The 18,003-nt window shown below is 42.4% G+C and overlaps 1 protein-coding gene across 2 annotated transcripts in view; it reads left to right on the forward strand.

Moving 5' to 3' along the window:
- CD151 (CD151 molecule (Raph blood group)) overlaps positions 1-17,205 on the forward strand; it is a 39,728-nt gene extending 22,523 nt beyond the window's left edge. The window contains exons 3-9 of one of the 2 annotated variants that reach the window (XM_075837600.1): positions 1,190-1,381; positions 2,445-2,519; positions 7,971-7,991; positions 9,150-9,254; positions 10,240-10,398; positions 10,650-10,736; positions 14,207-17,205. In XM_075837600.1, the coding sequence (XP_075693715.1) occupies positions 1,190-1,381; positions 2,445-2,519; positions 7,971-7,991; positions 9,150-9,254; positions 10,240-10,398; positions 10,650-10,736; positions 14,207-14,266 (699 nt within the window). In that variant the 3' untranslated portion in view covers positions 14,267-17,205. The remainder of the gene's footprint in view (positions 1-1,189; positions 1,382-2,444; positions 2,520-7,970; positions 7,992-9,149; positions 9,255-10,239; positions 10,399-10,649; positions 10,737-14,206) is intronic. The other variant, XM_075837601.1, reaches the window with a different exon arrangement.
- Positions 17,206-18,003: the final 798 nt, after the last annotated feature.

The raw sequence follows: 18,003 nt of genomic DNA on the forward strand, positions 1-18,003 counted from the left end.
CAGCATAGGTATCAGCCCATAGTTTCTACAGCATAGGTATCGGCCCATGGTTTCTACAGCATAGGTATCGGCCCATGGTTTCTACAGCATAGGTATCGGTCCATGGCTTCTACAGCATAGGTATCGGTCCATGGTTTCTACAGCATAGGTATCGGTCCATGGCTTCTACAGCATAGGTATCGGTCCATGGTTTCTACAGCATAGGTATCGGTCCATGGCTTCTACAGCATAGGTATCGGTCCATGGTTTCTACAGCATAGGTATCGGTCCATGGCTTCTACAGCATAGGTATCGGCCCATGGCTTCTACAGCATAGGTATCGGCCCATGGTTTCCACAGCATAGGTATCGGCCCATGGTTTCCACAGCATAGGTATCGGTCCATGGTTTCTACAGCATAGGTATCAGTCCATGGCTTCTACAGCATAGGTATCAGTCCATGGTTTCCACAGCATAGGTATCAGTCCATGGTTTCCACAGCATAGGTATCAGTCCATGGTTTCCACAGCATAGGTATCAGTCCATGGTTTCTACAGCATAGGTATCAGTCCATGGTTTCTACAGCATAGGTATCAGTCCATGGTTTCTACAGCATAGGTATCAGTCCATGGTTTCTACAGCATAGGTATCAGTCCATGGTTTCTACAGCATAGGTATCAGTCCATGGTTTCTACAGCATAGGTATCAGTCCATGGTTTCTACAGCATAGGTATCAGTCCATGGTTTCTACAGCATAGGTATCAGCCCATGGTTTCTACAGCATAGGTATCAGCCCATGGTTTCTACAGCATAGGTATCAGCCCATGGTTTCTACAGCATAGGTATCAGTCCATGGTTTCTACAGCATTGGTATCAGTCCATGGTTTCTACAGCATAGGTATCAGTCCATGGTTTCTACAGCATAGGTATCAGTCCATGGTTTCACAGAGGTGCGGAACCCGGTTTGGTCTTTTTGGCTATCCCCATATGTCCATCCATTGCAGCTGACCGCATCTTGGCACTATTGCATTGCACTCATTTACATGATTTCTGGACAGTCCATGCAGTCACTCCGTGCTAGTCCGAGGCCTCGCACCACAGAGCATGTTTTATAATGTTTGTTTCTTATATGGCTCTTTTTACATCACCAAGTTTATATAATTCTCTGCTGCTCATTGTTTCGCCGTTTGTGTCTTTTTATTTATATACAGCTGGCAGGCCTTGCTGTCATGGCTGTAGGAGTATGGACACTGGTTCAGAAAGGTGACTACATCAGCCTTTTACCGTCCAGTATGTACGCCGCCACCGCATACATCCTTGTCATTGCTGGCGCTGTTGTCATGGTAACTGGCTTTCTTGGATGCTGTGCAACCTTTAAGGAAAGAAAAGGTCTGCTTAAAGTGGTGAGTATACTAGTGGAAACTGTACACTGGGCTTTAGTTGCTTTGAAGAAATAAAAAAGGAATTAAGCAGAAGTGAGATCACCGGGCTGAAATACAGCCGAAACCACGGAAACATCATACCTTTTCCAAGCCTGGAAACCCTAATAATTGCAATGTTAACCCTTTAGGGACCAGCCTATTTTGGGCCTCAATGACCAAGCGATTTTTATTTATTTATTTTTTTTAAATGTTTTCGATCGCCGCCTCTTTGAAGCCGTGACTTTTTTTTTTTTTTTAAATTAGACTTCTCCGTGTGAGGGATTATTTTTTGCAGGACGAGTTAGTTTTTAATTGCACCATTTCGGAATATGGTAGCGCTAAATAAAGATTATTATTATAATTTACTATTAAAAGTAAGACTAAGGAGATGGCTTAAATGTAATGCACTGAAGAAATGGCAGTCATAAAACATTTTAACCTGACCAGCCGGCTTCTTGTAACAGAGTATTGCTATGAAGTGGTGGTCTGGGCAGGCGGCATTTGTTAAGGTGTATAGAAGTGCGAGTGTGTTTACAGAGCGAGTCTGTATCCTGGGCAGGTCTGTGTAATGCTAGTGTAATGTCAGGAATGTGAACAGTGTATGCCCCCCCCTTCTTCTCTCTTACACCCCCCCCCCCATTTATAAATTATTAGTCACTCTTCTGGATCCTAAATGTTCTCTAATTGCACTGCCACCTAGTGGCAGTAATGAGCAATGTGTGTCTGAACATTCCATTTACTCCCCAGCATTCTTTGCTATATTTTGGAAAGAGCCGGCTGCATACAGGCCTCAGCCATGTGCGTCACTGTGTCCTCTGTAACGTTCGGATGGCAGTCGAATGTAACAAAGTCTTCAGTCTATGGATTTTTAAGCACAGTTGAATGCTGACAAACCTGTCACTGACCGTTTTGCTGTAGAAATTTAGACTGAATAATTTATGTAAAAGATTACTTTTATATATGTGAATAATTAGACAAAACTATTTGTCCATAGCTCTAAGCCACCATATGTTCTGTTTTTTGTTTTTTTTGTTTCTTGTTTTAGTATTTTATCCTGTTGCTCTGCATCTTCATCTTGGAGATTCTGGCAGGTATCCTGGCCTATATATACTACCAGCAGGTAAGTGCAGACTGATGATGATGCCAATATCTTATGTTTTGTTGAGTGTTTTTTTTAATGTATTATTCTTATTATTAAAGGGGTTTCCTGCTGAGAAAAAAACCAAACGTTTATATGCCCCATTAGAGCATATGGAGGCAATAGAGAGATCCACTGATTGGTACCATGCTCACCCTGGTATCACTGTGTAATGCTTTAATGGCCACTAACGTTTCAAACGACTTGGGCTGATCTAATAGTATATCTGATATAGATCAACGTTGTAATTTACATACTGTTAAAATTTAGTTGTTTTAGTCATGCAAGTTCTGTGAAGTACTGCCACTAGGTGTCTCCCTTCCTGTAATCTGCTGTCCACTCCTGTTGTCAAGCAAAATCCATCTCTAGATACAGAGCAGAATTGACGGACAGCAGAAAGTAGGGAGTGTCTCCTAACAGCCTGCCCATAAAAGTCTATGGATGGGGAGCAGAGACACAGGCGCTGCCCATAGAAGTCTATGGGGAGGGGAGGAGGGAACTGATGCAGAGCAAGAAAGATGCACACGAACGTGTTGCAGCTTTTCGGTATGTGTTTAACCAAAACACGCATTGTCCTACTATATCATATGACTATACTTCTCATAAAGCAGTTAGCAAGATAGAAAATGGGTATTAAAACCATAAATGAACTTGTACACTATAGGCGGTATTTATAGTGCCCCATGGCACAGGCTGAAGACAGCTGATCAATATATTAAATGACAGTCAATGGAGTCCGCTGCAATCCCTCCAGTCACAATATCTGAAATGTAATCAGCCGGATATATTCTTGAAAAAGAGCAATATAAAATAAAGGAGCAACTCTTGGTGGGGCACCGATTCAATGCTATAAATCAACTACTTAAAATTCGTAAAATAAATACCAAATCCATATCTACAGTGTTCTCCCTGACAATTCACGTAGTAACAGAGGTGAAAAATCGCTACAAAACTTGGGGTTTGTTTCTAAACCTTGCATTGGTGCAAACTACAATATTAGAAAATGTAATGCAGGACAAACATCCCGCTCTTCATATGGAACAGTAAAAAAACTTCCATATGCCTTCTTATGAAATATAAGGCACACGAGAGTATAGTAGGGCCACGTAGACTGCTGTGGGTGCTCGATTACAGCTCTGGAGGTTGTAGAATATTTTTTTCCTCTTACTGTAAATGTTCTTTATAAGATATAGCTTTGCAAAAAAAAAAAAAGCATAAACCCTCATTTCATGAAAGCTGTTAGTGGCAGTGTGACAATGACATCTTACACTTCACGACGAGAGAATTTAAGTGGTTGTCAAAATTTTTACTAGCAATCATCTGATCTCCATTGGGCCAGCAGCCTAAACTTCGGTGATCAGCTGTTGTTGCTGGAGAAGAGTGTGGGCGGCCGCTAGGGCTGGGCGAGGAATAGAATTAATTAAATTCCCCATTAGCTCTGTTCATGATTCTCATTTGTGTGTGTGTTTTATGTACTACTTCCATGAAGAGGTGTACTTGGTCTGCAACAATGTTTAGGTATATTGTACGTGTCCAAGTAACATCCGCATGAATGCCAGGACCCAAGGTTTCTCAGCAGTACATTGCCCAGAGCATCACACTGCCTCCGCCAGTTCTCCTTCTTTCCATAGAGCATCCCCACGTAAGCGACGCACACGCACCCGGCCATCCACATTATTTAAAAGAAAACGTGATTCATCAGACCCGGCCACCCTCTTCCATTGCTCCATAGTCCAGTTCTGATACTCATGTGCCAATTGTAGTGATTTTGGCGGTGGACATGGGTCAGCATGGGTACGATGACCGGTCTGGGGCTACACAGCCTCATATATACATGTTGTGATGCACTGTGTGTTGTGACACCTTTCTATCATAGTCTACATGAAGCTCTTCAGCAATTTGCGCTACAGTAGTACTTCTGGGGGATCAGACCAGATGTACTAGACTTTACCCACCGTGTGCATCAATGAGCCTTATCACCCCTTGACGTTGTTGCTGGTTCACCGCTTGTTCATCCTTGGAGCACTTTTGGTAGGAACGAACCACTGCATACCGGGAATACCCTACAAGACTGACTGTTTTGGAGATTCTCTGACCCCGTCATCCAGACATCACAATTTGACTCTTGTCAAAGTCGCTCAGATCCTTACCCTGGACCATTTTTCCTGCTTCCAACACATCAACTTCAAGAACTGACTGTTCACTTGCTGCCTAATATATCCCATCACTTGACAGCCATTGTAAAGAAATAATCAATGTTGTTCGATTCACCTGTCAGTAGGGCTGGGTGATTTTGCCAAAAAATGAAATTTAGATTTTTTTTCAATATTAGGGTCCATATTTTTTCGATTTGTATCTCTATTTTCTTATTTCTTTCCGTTTATTTAACAGTAATACCAACAGATAATTTAATAAATTATTTTCTTTATATAAATAACTCTTTAAAATATATTGCTAGATTTGTACGTAACTTCACAACTTTTAACCTTTGCAAATACTTTTTTTTTATTAGAAATACAATTGGAAAAAATGTGTATCTAATTAATTATAACTTCTGTGGTCCCCGGCAGGGAACAGGTTAACAGAATCTATAATCAATGTTGCGCTGCGTGCACTAACATCCCCCTATGCCCGTCATCACCTCAGCCGGTCTCCGACATTGCAGGCGAGGACAGTGTAAATTGCAGCAGGGCCAGGCAGATAGCGCTGAGCGGGCGCTCTGTGGCGAGGTTACATTATAGTGTCTGAAGTCTGAGCAGGACCCTGTGCTGTACCGGCCCCACGATGGGGTTTTAAATAAATTACATTAAGGCCGGATTCACACGACCGTGAAAAACGGTCCGTGTGTCAGCCGGATTTCCCGGCCCAACCACGGTACATGTGAACGGGACTCCTGGCATCAGTCCTTTAGGCTGCAGTCACACGCCAGTGCAAGTAAATGGCCATTAAAAACTGATCAATTGTCCGTTTTTATGTCCATTTTGCATCAGTGTCTCCAAATGGATTTTCTTTGTCAGGGTCTTGTTTGTTCCAATACCCTGAAAAGACCACAGTGCCCATGTAGATAGTGCAGCAATGTCCCTGTAGATAGTGACACAGTGCCCACTCCACCCTTGCGATCTGCAAGGGGTGGGGGAGTGGTGTGAAAAGTAAAGGGGAGGTGGGGGTTTTATCTACAGCGGGTGGTGGCGCTATCTACAAGGGGGGGGTATTGAGTATATACAGGGTGGTGTGGCTATATACTAGGAGTCTCTGCTTCCTCACGGAACTGCTGTTCTTTACTGTATCATTTTGTTCAGTATAGCACAGCATTTCCGTGGGGAAGTAGGGACAGAACGGGACGCAGCTTTTCGGACGGGGCAGATTAACGTTAAAAAAACAGCTATCCTCAGAGGCCTTGAGGGCGAATTAATTAGATTAAACGCCCCCCCCCACCCCCCACCTGTTCGTGGTTTTAATTCTAAGGCTGATTGTGTGTGTGTATAAAGAATAGATATGATCTGACCATGTAGAGCTGTGTGCGGAATAAACTACAGTAAATGGGAATTAGACGGTGATGTGCTATGTGCACGTTAAATGAGATTTTTATTTTTATAAAAAGTGAGGAATCTGGAGCAGCATATCTGTACTCGATGTGACCATTTATCTGAACTATTTTAGCTCAATTTGTATGTTTTTTTTTAGCTCTTGAATTTAATTACTAGTTGGAGTCCTGATTCTAGGCAGCCACAGGGCAGTAGGGGTGTAATTCTGATTTATTTGATTAAGTAAGAGGGCACATGTGGCGGCACGCTCATGCATGATAAATGGGTAATTACATCGCTTACCACAAGCTTCCCTGACTGCAGACTGCACACCACCCACACCTGCCAGGGATTAGGAGATGTCTGTCATAAACAAATATGTAACCACATTTACACATTGGGGCCCCATAGAGACGTGTGTTATTGTAAAGAAGCGTAATATCAGTGCGCGGTGGCAAAAGTCAGACTATTTCAAAATACCATTATTATTTTATTTGAAAGGGTGTTTTATGTTTTGGTTTTTTTTAACCTAATTTTTTAACCCTATTTTTGAGGGTATTAAAAATTGTGGTCTTATTCCTCTAATTACGGAAGTGTAATGAATCGTAAGTTTTTAGAATATAATTGCATTATGATTTTAGGCCTAATGCACACGGCCGTGGTGATTTTGTGGACCGCAAAACCACGGATCTGTTGTCTGTATTTGTGGTCCATTTTCTTTCGCAAAAAATAAAACAACTTCCGTAGGGCATCCATTTGTCATCAGTATTCACAGATCTGCAAGAAAAAAAGGAAGGCTGGAATTGATGCCACCAGTTTGTCACAACCCCTTGAGTAGGTCACATGATCTGCAATACTGACCGTAAAATTACATGTCCCGGGTTTTTGCGGCGCCCACATGGATCAGTTAAGATCACGGTCGTGTGCATGGGGCCATATAAATGAATGGATCCATGTGCTATCCGCAAAATTGCGGATAGCACACGGACAAATAAACCCGGTCGTGTGCATTAGGATGCAATAAATTGCTCCTTCCCTGCACAGCAGGCACTTTTAACTGGCTTTTATTAATTGGGTAAGAGACTTGAGCTGCGATGGGATAAATTATGTAGGGTCATTGCACTATTTGCTATGACACCACCTACTGACAACGTTCGTACAGTCACAATTCACTGTGACTCCCTTCCATGATTTTGTGGATCGGATAACTCTAAACAACACTAGTCCCACTAGACAAAGTCTTATTTCTAGTTGTTTCTTTAGTACTTTCTGTCTCCCAGCTCTGCTGGCTTCTCATTGATGCCCCTGCACTACCCAGCACCTGATATTTGCCCCACCAGCCTTCCCCCAGCATAGCCCCTGGGCCCACTACAGCGGTAACACAGCCTGCTCTGTCTATGGCAGAAATGTTGATGTTGTGGGAGCAAGCAAAAAAAAAAAAAAAGGATTGGTCATGGCAGGATATCCTCTTGTTTTTGCAGAGCATGTTTTGCTGTGACTCGTAATATCCTTGTTCTGGGATCTTTTTCTGCTCTGTATGCAAAAAATATATATAAAATGTCAGGTCAGTCATGGCATATGGCACCAGAAAACCAAGGCCACAGCGGAAATATGAGATCCAGAGGCATGACCCGTCATACTGCACAAATTTATGAAGTTGCTCTGCCGTGACTGATTGTAACCGTTACCTAAAAATGATGGGGTACTACATGAGGTGGATTCAGGGTGGTAAAAGTAACGCTATGAAACTATATGTAGTAGTTGGTGAATAATTGGGTGTCTGCCCCCTCACCCCAAACACCAGCTTCTTTCCAATCTGTCCCTTCCCGCATGCTGCTTATGTGTGTGTTTACTGTATATACTTGTGTCTCACACTTGCTCTGTCCCTGTCTCTCTCTCCATGCCGCAGTGTGCTCCGTTCTGCTCTCAGGTAATAAATATACTTTCCTCAATGGCCTAAACCCCCGAAATGATCTATGAAAAGTTCATCCACTTTGGACAGACATATTGTTCAAAGAAAAAAAAATCCAGGGCATTGTATGCAACCCTAACATGTGTTCTGTATGAAGGAAACTAGTCCAAATAACCAATCAGATTTCAGGTCTCATTTTTGTAAGGCCAGTTGAAAAATGAATGCTGTGATCCGATTGGTTGCTTTTGGCCACTTTATTCAATATAGTTTTGCTGTAAAAGCCTAATTGTTGCATTATGTCTCATAATATAAAATGATGCTACTGACCATACAGTAATCACGGCTGTAGATCAAACACTGGAGGCAATGGGAATAATATGGGACATGCAGAAAAATAGTTAAAATATAACAAAAATGTCTACTTGATCACACAATTGCACTTTTTGGTAGGATATCACATGGACCATTTAGTTTTGATTTATTTTCGTTTCCCAATTGTTTGTATTATAGATATTGCCCATTTGTATTGCTTTACATGTAATGAGTATACACTATTAGACCAGGATCACACACACCGTTTTTAGGCCCCATGCGCACACACATATTTTTGCGGCCGCAAATCTGCAGGTGAATTGCGGCCCCATTCATTTCAATGGGCCCATGCACACGACCGTGGAGTCTGGATCGCAAAAACAACGGACGTGTCTTATTACGGTCGTGTTTTGTGGTCCAGGCTCAAAGAAATGAATGCACGTGGCAATGTGCACGGCCCACGATTTGCAGCGGCTCGCGGGTGACACTCGCTGGCCGTCTGACTTGAAAATCACGACAGTGCACATGGCTACGGTCGTGTGCATGAGGCCTTAGTCCAAGCCAGAAGTGGGTCCAAAAGGAAGAAAAGGTACAAAGATCAGACTGACGCATCTCCTGTCTTTTGTGTGCACTCCTGTGTTTGGCTGAAAAGAACCAGCCAAAAATTGCACCAAAAACTGCATCAAAACACTGTGTGTGATCTCGACCTTAATGCGATTGCCGCCAGACCCTGTAAATGTTTATGTGCTGACAATTCCTGTAGGGAGACTGAAGATTGAATTGCTTTAGTGTATTTTGAGATGAAGCTTGTCCGGTGTAGACATGTTCTCTGTTATACTAAGTAATGTCCTATTGTCTCTGCAGCTGAATGATGAACTGAAGCAAAGCCTGAAGAAAACCATGACCATGAAGTACAAACAGCCGGGAGAGGACAAAGTGACCAACGCAGTAGACCAGCTTCAGCAGGAGGTAAGGGAAGTTTTGTGCAGTATTTAATTTTTCACATATAAATGTAGGTATGGACATTGTCTACACACTTTTTTTTAATATATCTTTTTCAGATCACAAAATTCCTTATTTGGTTTTATGTAAATAAAGCTTATTAATTGTATAATAAAAAAAACCATGCAATATTGTATTTTAATTCTGAATAGTTTTCAAGATATGTGGTTGCCTTCAGTGAATGGAAACATTTTTACGTCTAGAATTTAAAACTCTGTCCTGATGGTGTGCCGAGGTGGATGGCTCATTATAAGAGAGAGCTGTTATACACTTAAAGGGGTTTCCCCATAGGTGACAAATAGGTGATCAGTGGGGGTACAACCGCTAAGATTCCCCACCGATCACTAGCTTACTTTGCCATTCCTGGGAGCCCTATAGGCATGGAGCGGTAGTACACATGCTCGGCCAGCGCTCCTTTAATTTCTATGGGGCTGCTAAGCACGATCTTCGGCAGCCCCGTAGAAACGAAGGGAGCTCTCCATTCATATGGGGCTCCAAGGGACAGCAAAGTAAGCCAGATGTTGTGATCGGTGGGGTCCCAGCAGTCAGACCACCACTGATCATCTATTTATTACCTATCCTGTGGGTTTAGAAAAGCCATCTTCAAATACCCCATTAGGGAATTCTGAAATAATAGAGGTGGGTACTCTGTTCATGAACCTCACCTGTCAGCCAGAGCAGAGAGCAGCTACATAAAGCATCTCTCACTCTGGAGGTCTACCCAGTACCCCTGTGATCAGAGTATTGTCAGGGGACCCTTCTAACAAAAAGGTATTGTCTAAAGCGGACAAAAAAACCCTTAAAGCTTTAGTTACATAAAACTGTAAAGCCCCTGTAATTTGTCTGTCCCAAACATACAAACTTTCAATCTATTTTCCATTTTTCCTCTGTTTTTAATGAACGCATCTCACATTGTTCATGGCTTCCTGACTTGTTGTTTTCTCTTGTTAAGTTTAAGTGTTGTGGCAGTAATAATTCTCAGGACTGGAGGGAGAGTGTTTGGATCAATTCCAAGGAATCTGAGGGGCGTCTGGTTCCCGACAGCTGCTGTAAAACGGTTACCACTAAATGTGGGATCCGAGAACATCCATCAAACATCTACAAAGTCGAGGTGGGGAACCATTGTCCCAGCATATTGCATCTATTAGGCTTATAACTGGATACATGATTACGGCAAAATTTACAGAAATTATTGTCTTTAAAATGTAGAACGAGAAGGCTAAAGTAAAAAATGCACAAGGAAATAGTGTACTATATTGTCCACCGTGATATTCGGATAACAAGTAGGACGAGCTGATGACATCACTCGCCTCCAGCATGTATGGAAACCGATGGATAAATATGATCCTTTCCTCTTCACAGGGCGGCTGCATCACCAAACTGGAAACCTTCATCCGATCTCATCTGCTTATTATAGGAGCTGTGGGCTTAGGCATTGGTTTTGTACAGGTAACCTTTTTTTTTTTTTTTTTTTGCATAAAGGGGTGGGGGGGGGGGGTGACTACTGATTTCTTATACCGGTTATATCCACTGCAGTCTACGGAGTCTTTCCAATGTCTGTGTATACACGCACATCATCTTCGTTACGGAATCATTGAGCAGATGTAGATATTATAGAGAAAAAAGTTGACCGCAGCCCATGATGATGCCACAAAGCCGCTTCATTGTGAGCATTTCCCATAGTGGCATCTCCTGCTAGGGTGTAGTGTCCGGTGATTATATCTTTCTAGCGGCCATTACGTTTTCATTCTAGATCTGAGAATTCTTATATCTTGTGTATATCTTTATTCTGAGTATTTGACTACCAGAGCTGCAGCATGTTATCAAGCAGGAAGAGAATTTGGTTAAAGGGCTTTTTCCATCATGGACATTTATGACCTGTCCTGTGGATGTGCCATAAATGTCCCTCATGAGAAAACCCCTTTAAGGCCTTATTTACATGAGCGCGTCCGATTTGCATCTGCAAAAATCTGTCTGTGTTCTGTCATTGTGGTTTCTGTGTGTCATCCGTTTTTTTTCATCCGTGTTCCTCTTCTGCAAGATCTTCCTGGCTTGACTTTTTTTTTCTCTGCATTTCTCTAGCAACTGATGCGTAATTAGAGTTACAATGTCACATCCTCAGAGCCTGTTGGAGCCTGTCTCGAATGTTCAGTAAAGTAGCACCAACATAGACAACCTTGTTGTATTAGAATTTCACCCACCAACAGTGCGGCCCCTTAACTCCGCAGCGCAACCTGTCATGTTTTTGTGGCATTAAATAACATTTCAATCTGCTTAAATGAAAAGTGTCATCAGAAAATGACCTATTGTTTAAATCAAGTTTTTATGTTTAACATATTTTTTTTTAAAATTTTTGTTATTTTATTTTCTATGTTATTATCTACACTCCACAACATTGAAATTGCAACACTAAGAAGGAAAAGTTTTGGAATTTTGGAAATCACATGATGGATAGACATGTTAATGATATGCAAATGATCAAAAAATGGAAACAAAATATTCCAAATATCTTGATTTATTAAGTATGAGCGTCACGTGCAGAAATACACGCACTTACACGCCTTGGCGTACTATCAATGAGGTTATTAATGGTTTCTGAGGACTGTTATGCCACACTGAATACACTTGGGCATGCAAATCATCAAGATTGGCTGATGGCAGCTCCCTTTGCAATTGCCGACCAATGACGTCCCAGATGTGCTCGATGGAAGACAAGTCCAGAGACGCTGCAGGCCATGGTAGCACGTTTAGGCCATGCAGGCTGCTCACATTAGAACGAGCAACAAGCGGCCTGGCGTTATCCTATTGAAAGACTACTTCTGGGACACTTTGGAGAAATGGCCGTACGACTGGTTCCACAAACACATCAATGTAACGCCAAGCTGGTAGTGCACCTGAAATGAAGACTAGAGGGGTCTGGCTACCGTACATTATGCCACCCCACACCATAATCCACGGGACTAGGACCGGTGTGACATTCCCTTGTGAAGGCCGCATCATGGAGTTGCCCACGTGGTCTTCAGACTAATCTCTGGTTATCACTGCGTCCGAGACAAAAGCGGGACTCATCGTTGAAGAGGATAGACCTCCATTCCAACCTCCATTGGCGTCTTGCTGTGCACCATGATGGCCATTGAGAGTGCTGGCGTGTGGTCAATCAAACACCTGTAGCTGGACATCTGTTTTGTAGCCCAATGTTGTGCAAACGCTTTCTGATGGTTTGTGCCTAAACTGGTTGCCGCCCTAGGCTTGGGATGTGATGTCCAATTTCACTTGCAGTACAGAATGGATCACTGTGCGACTCTACCAATCTGACGATCCGTCCGTGCAGAGGTTCGCCTCCACGCAGCTCTTGCTGTCATCCCCATCTGCTGGTGTTCTCCTAACCTCCGGGACACGCAAAGTTGAATAGTGCTGACATCTCGGCCTAGGCGCGTAGAGATCTGCCGCAGTGATACACCAAGGTCTCTCAGTTCAAGGATTCTGTCCCTCTCAGTTTGCGACAAGTGGCGATAACTGGCACGTCGACTTGATCCGATTTTTGCGGTTTCATGTGGCTAAAAAAACCTTTGCTTTCAATCTGGCTTTTATGCCCCTCCCCCATGCCACAGATTGGAGCTGGTGCTTGAAAATGTGATCATTTGCAGGCCTTAGTGACACCTGCTACTTACTCGATTTGCATAACTTTGTGGCTTGTTTTTCTTGGTGTTGCAGTTTCAATGTTGAGGAGTGTTTATTAAAAAAAAATAGTCCTAAAATCTTGCAGCTTTCACTCTGGCCACTGAGCTTTACAATAGACTTGGGCTTCGTTCACATCTGCTTCGAGATTCCTTTCATGGGTTCCGTCGGACCTTTCCATCAGGGGTACCCATGAACGGAATCCAAGCTGAAACAAACGGAAACCACAGGTGTCCGTTTGCATCACCATTGCTTTCAATGGTGACGGATCCAGTGCAATTGGTTTCCGTTTGTCACCGATGTTTAAGGGTTCTGTTGTTTTGACTGAATCAATATCGTAGTCGACTGCGCTATTCATTCCACCAAAACAACAGAACCCTTACACAACGGTGACAAAGGAAACCATTTGCACCAGATCCATCACCATTGAAACCTGTGGTTTCCGTTTGTTTTGTTTGTTTGTTTGTTAGGATTCCGTTCATGGGTTTCTCTGACAGAAAGGTCCGTCAGAACCCGTGAACAGGGTCCCGAAACAGATGTGAACGAGGTCTAACACTTCCTGTTCTGTAGAGATCACTTTTTAGAAGTTTTTTTCTTATCACAGGCAGGATTACAATGACAAGTAACACCTCTATGGCCAGGAGCCAACATTGACAATAGGTGATGGACACAGCTCCCCTCCTATCCCTTCCTTCACAATGACCTCTACACAGGTCACAGAGCATGCCCATAACACTCTCCAGTAGCAGTCAATGAGTCCCCCTCCTGTTCAGTTTCCTATGGTCAACATGGATATCTCTAAATGCTATTAACAGTAGTTTAGCCAAGATGGTGGCTGCCCCTATGATCATGTACAGAAAGTCATCTACAATCAAAAAAGAAAAACAGATTAAAAAAAAAAAAAGTCACTATATGGAGGTGATACATTCCCTTTAATTTTTTCTTCTCATGGGCATGTTGTGGCTTCATGTGAATGCCTCCTATTTTGCAGCATGAACAGGATTGGATCCTGCCAGGAGAATGTAGGAAGACCTTCCTGGTTTTCCCTAATGGAATTTCATGATTTTGTCAGTAAACATACGGCTTTAATAGAGCGGTGATACCCCCATGTGAATAAAGCCTTATGTTTACGCTATTTATATTCTGTAAGGTACATGACAGTCCAAAGTGCATGATGTGATATCTAATGTCTATATTTTGAGCATAATCGTTGTTCTTCTTGTCTTGAATTTGCTCCTTAGGTATTTGGAATGATTTTCACCTGTTGCCTCTACAAGAGTCTGAAGTCTGAGCCATACTAACCTGTCTATGGACTTCTACTATTGCACTCCATCTGTTGACCCATCACGTCCTGCAGTCCTAACCTCCTGCTGGTGCAGAAAAAACTCATGCCATCCGTTGCTTTCAACCTCCTAGAATACCTGGATGCCAAGCTTTGAACTGTATATGTATATTCAACACATCACACCGCATCAAACCATTCATTTGTGCCAACGTAATAGGTGAAACATCAGAAGCCATTTTTTCCTCATGGACATTGTCCTATTCTCTCAAACACCTAATGCATTGATTGATCCTGTCGCTCATCTTCCTGCCGGAGAACAGTTCATGCGGTGGCCCCGTACTTTCTAGCAAGTCCTCGAGTGTAAACTATCAGTCTTCGGAGATGCACTATTCATGGTCCCCTAATGTCAACTCTGCCTTCTGAAAATCACCATCATTGCCTTAAAACCAAATTCCAAGCCAAATCTGAAGCAATGCAGACGGCCTTTGATCGTCATACTCCGCCACGTATCAAAACTGGAAATATTCTATACCTGACATAACGTGACCGAAGTATCACAAGTCAAAGTATCTGTTTTTATAAGTAACAGGCATTTTAGTGCATTTTTAATTCTTATTATGTTTATTTGTTAATTTTTCACCAGCATACTTTAGACCTTATAAAGTGTATCACACTTGGCACTAGTTAAAGGGACACTAAACCCAATAATCAATGAGGAGGGGCCAGTTACCTATTTTTCCCAAGCCCTTAAAAAGTCTGTCAGATAAAACATGGGTCTGTTGCCTCCCTTTCTTCTCCATCTTTAGCATATTAAATCTATGGGCCCATACTGTACCTCCATATGCCTCTTATTTCATACAGAGGCATATGGAGGTTTTTATTGCGTAATCCTTGCGAGAAATAATTGTGCCATTTTCTATCACATGCCATATTATAGAGACGTGTTTCAAATATAGTGCGGTTTGGGGGCATCATATGGCAGCTCATGTAGTGCCTGTGAAACTCAAGAGTAGGGACAGCTTTGTTGTGTGCATGAGGCCTTTAAAATTTATTTTAGCTGGTCTCTCGGTCACACAGAGCATTGGGAAAAGCCTTCTGCGACAGAACCACCCCCCCTCCCTAGACTTTAAAACTGGGGGTTTGGCTACAGGTACCCCTCACCACCACCTTCACACTTTTATATACATACATTTTAATATGGAGAAAAACCAAATCAATGAAGACAATATGGCAGCTATTGCTAGAATTATTTTTTTTCTTTTACTAGATGGACGTCTGTATTTTTTATCCCCACTATATAACTTTAGTGTCTTTTTAACTGACACTTTGTACATTGATTGTCTGCAGCATCATTATGGCGGATCAGTCACATTGAACGTGTTGCACTATCTACCTGCAGGCAGCATGATCTAGCAGGAGGAGCTGGGGAGATTCAGATGTCATTTTATGGGAAAAATTTCTGTATAACATGTAATTTATTGAGTTAAATCCCTGCTGTCTCTGAGATGGAGTCCCGAGGGCAGGGTTACTGAGTGATTGACAGCCTGTCATGTATACACGTTCACGCTGATATAGCCGCCCCCAGACCCATAAGATCAGAGAGCAGGGTTTTAAAGAATTAGATGTTCTGAATCCTCTCCCACAATTCTATATATTAATCTGCCCCAATCCTCCTGCGCTGTAACGTAGGACGTTGTGTTCAACCTGACAGATCCGCTTCATGTTATCTGAAAAACGGTCTAGGTTAGCCATCAAAAATCCTGTGATTTTAAAGGGAATTAGAATGGTCAGGTCCATTAGTTTATGTACAGCCTCGTGTTGGGACACTGACTGTGTATATTAAAATATTTCCAAACTGAAATTCTGATAAAAACGGAGAGGAAAATGCAAAGTAATAGAGGTAATGTGGGAGCCAGATCTTTCCTCTTCTTCCCCTTTTAATCTTTACTATAAAGTTCTTTAAATGTCAAAACCGTGTTGTTGGCACGCAGAAAGAAAAGCCTGTGCCAAGTAATTTACTTCAGTTGGCATGTACTGTGTGCGCTTTCATAGAGCATTGATTCCGGCGTGTGAGGAACAAACCATTCAGCGGCAATATACGGATTATCATTAGGATTTGAACTGTCATTGTTACATGGGCTGCACCTTCTAGTATATAACCAAATGTACGAAGCAGACACAATGCATACATGTGCACAACCAGAGCTTGTGTAGACTCCGACTCCTGATGGGATAGTTGCAGGAGAGGGAATGAAGCTGGCACACTGCATTATTCTACAGAGCAGCTTGTCCGCCATGCAAGGCAAAAGGTTTATACATGAATTTACGTAGTGAGGCTGGGTTTACATGTAGCGATTACTGCTCCGATAAGACTGAGAATGTGTAAGTAATCGTATAGGGGTATTACAGCAGAAAACAATGGCCTATTCACCGGATAGGTGATCAATGTTAGATTGGTGGGGTCCAACTGCCGCGCCTCTAAGCGTTGCGGAGTCAGCCAGGTGAGAGCTGTTTAGAGCAGTACGTATGCTTGACACCTGTGGTCGTGCGGGTGGAGAATGCTGGGGTTATTTGTTCTAGCGATCAGTGGGTTCCCAGTAGTCAGATCCCCACCAGCCAAATGTTTATCGCCTGTACGTGGATGGATAGAAAAATGTCCTCAGCTGGAATACTTTCTTAAACATCAAATATGATGTACTTAAAAATGTATTTTTTTTTTAACCACCGTAATTTCTATAACAATGTGGTCAGAAGGGAAACGATGTTTGTGACTTTTATTTGTAGATTTTGGACATTTGGAGAATCCTGATCATTAGACGCCAGATGCATAAAATGTCACTGTCCATAAAGCTCATTTTACATACTGTTCTTGTATATGTCCTTACACCAGGACTGACTTCATTCATTTACGACATCTGTATAATGTATTAAACTAAGTTAATTGATGCAATTGTACCCACTAGAAGCGTGCCTTCTGTAAGGGATCACTTTTACCCAGTTAAGGCCAAGCAGAATCACCGGATCCTACGCGTATGGACGCCACAATGTGCCCGATGTTGAAACCCAGTCAGGATGATGGTCTGACATGTTTATACTGCCCATGCACATCATGTAACTGTTGGCAGATCCCACTAACTGGAACCTGGGGGTTCTTCGACTGTCCACAGAGGTCAGGTAATGAGGATCAGGCATGTTGGATTTTGACCACCACTGGTCTCCAGAATGAGAAATTATAGAGCAATCAAACACAATTGGCACTGAAAATGTAACAATGTTGTACGTAAAATGACATTTAAATCATTGACCGATTTAATATTTCAGATTCTCAACAACCAATATCTCCGAGCAGTGCCAAACAAGGTTTCAGCGCACTATAGAGTTCTTTCATTTTTTTAAATCAATAGTCCAAGTTTTACCAATGTGGTGTCCTCCCATACCTGTATATCTACATCATAGAAGATCATATTCACTGGATTTCCCCTTTTAAAATATCTGTAAACTCGCTGTGATGTTTAAAAGGGTTTTCCAGCGGAGAACATAAATCTATCCAGCCACTGGCCGGTGATAAATGTTTGACTGGTGGGGATCCGACTATTGGGAACCCTCCAACATCAGTGGTGGTGTTTACCTGAGGGTTCTTCACCTCCAAGTATTCAGACAGTACACTAGTATTTTATTACTGCGGATGGCAACGGCGCATAGCGGAGCTGTTCTAATAATGGTACCGGTTACATACCATACTGTGCCTATATG

Source organism: Rhinoderma darwinii, chromosome 9 (genome assembly GCF_050947455.1).
Source record: "Rhinoderma darwinii isolate aRhiDar2 chromosome 9, aRhiDar2.hap1, whole genome shotgun sequence".
NCBI classification, from domain to species: Eukaryota; Metazoa; Chordata; class Amphibia; order Anura; family Rhinodermatidae; genus Rhinoderma; species Rhinoderma darwinii.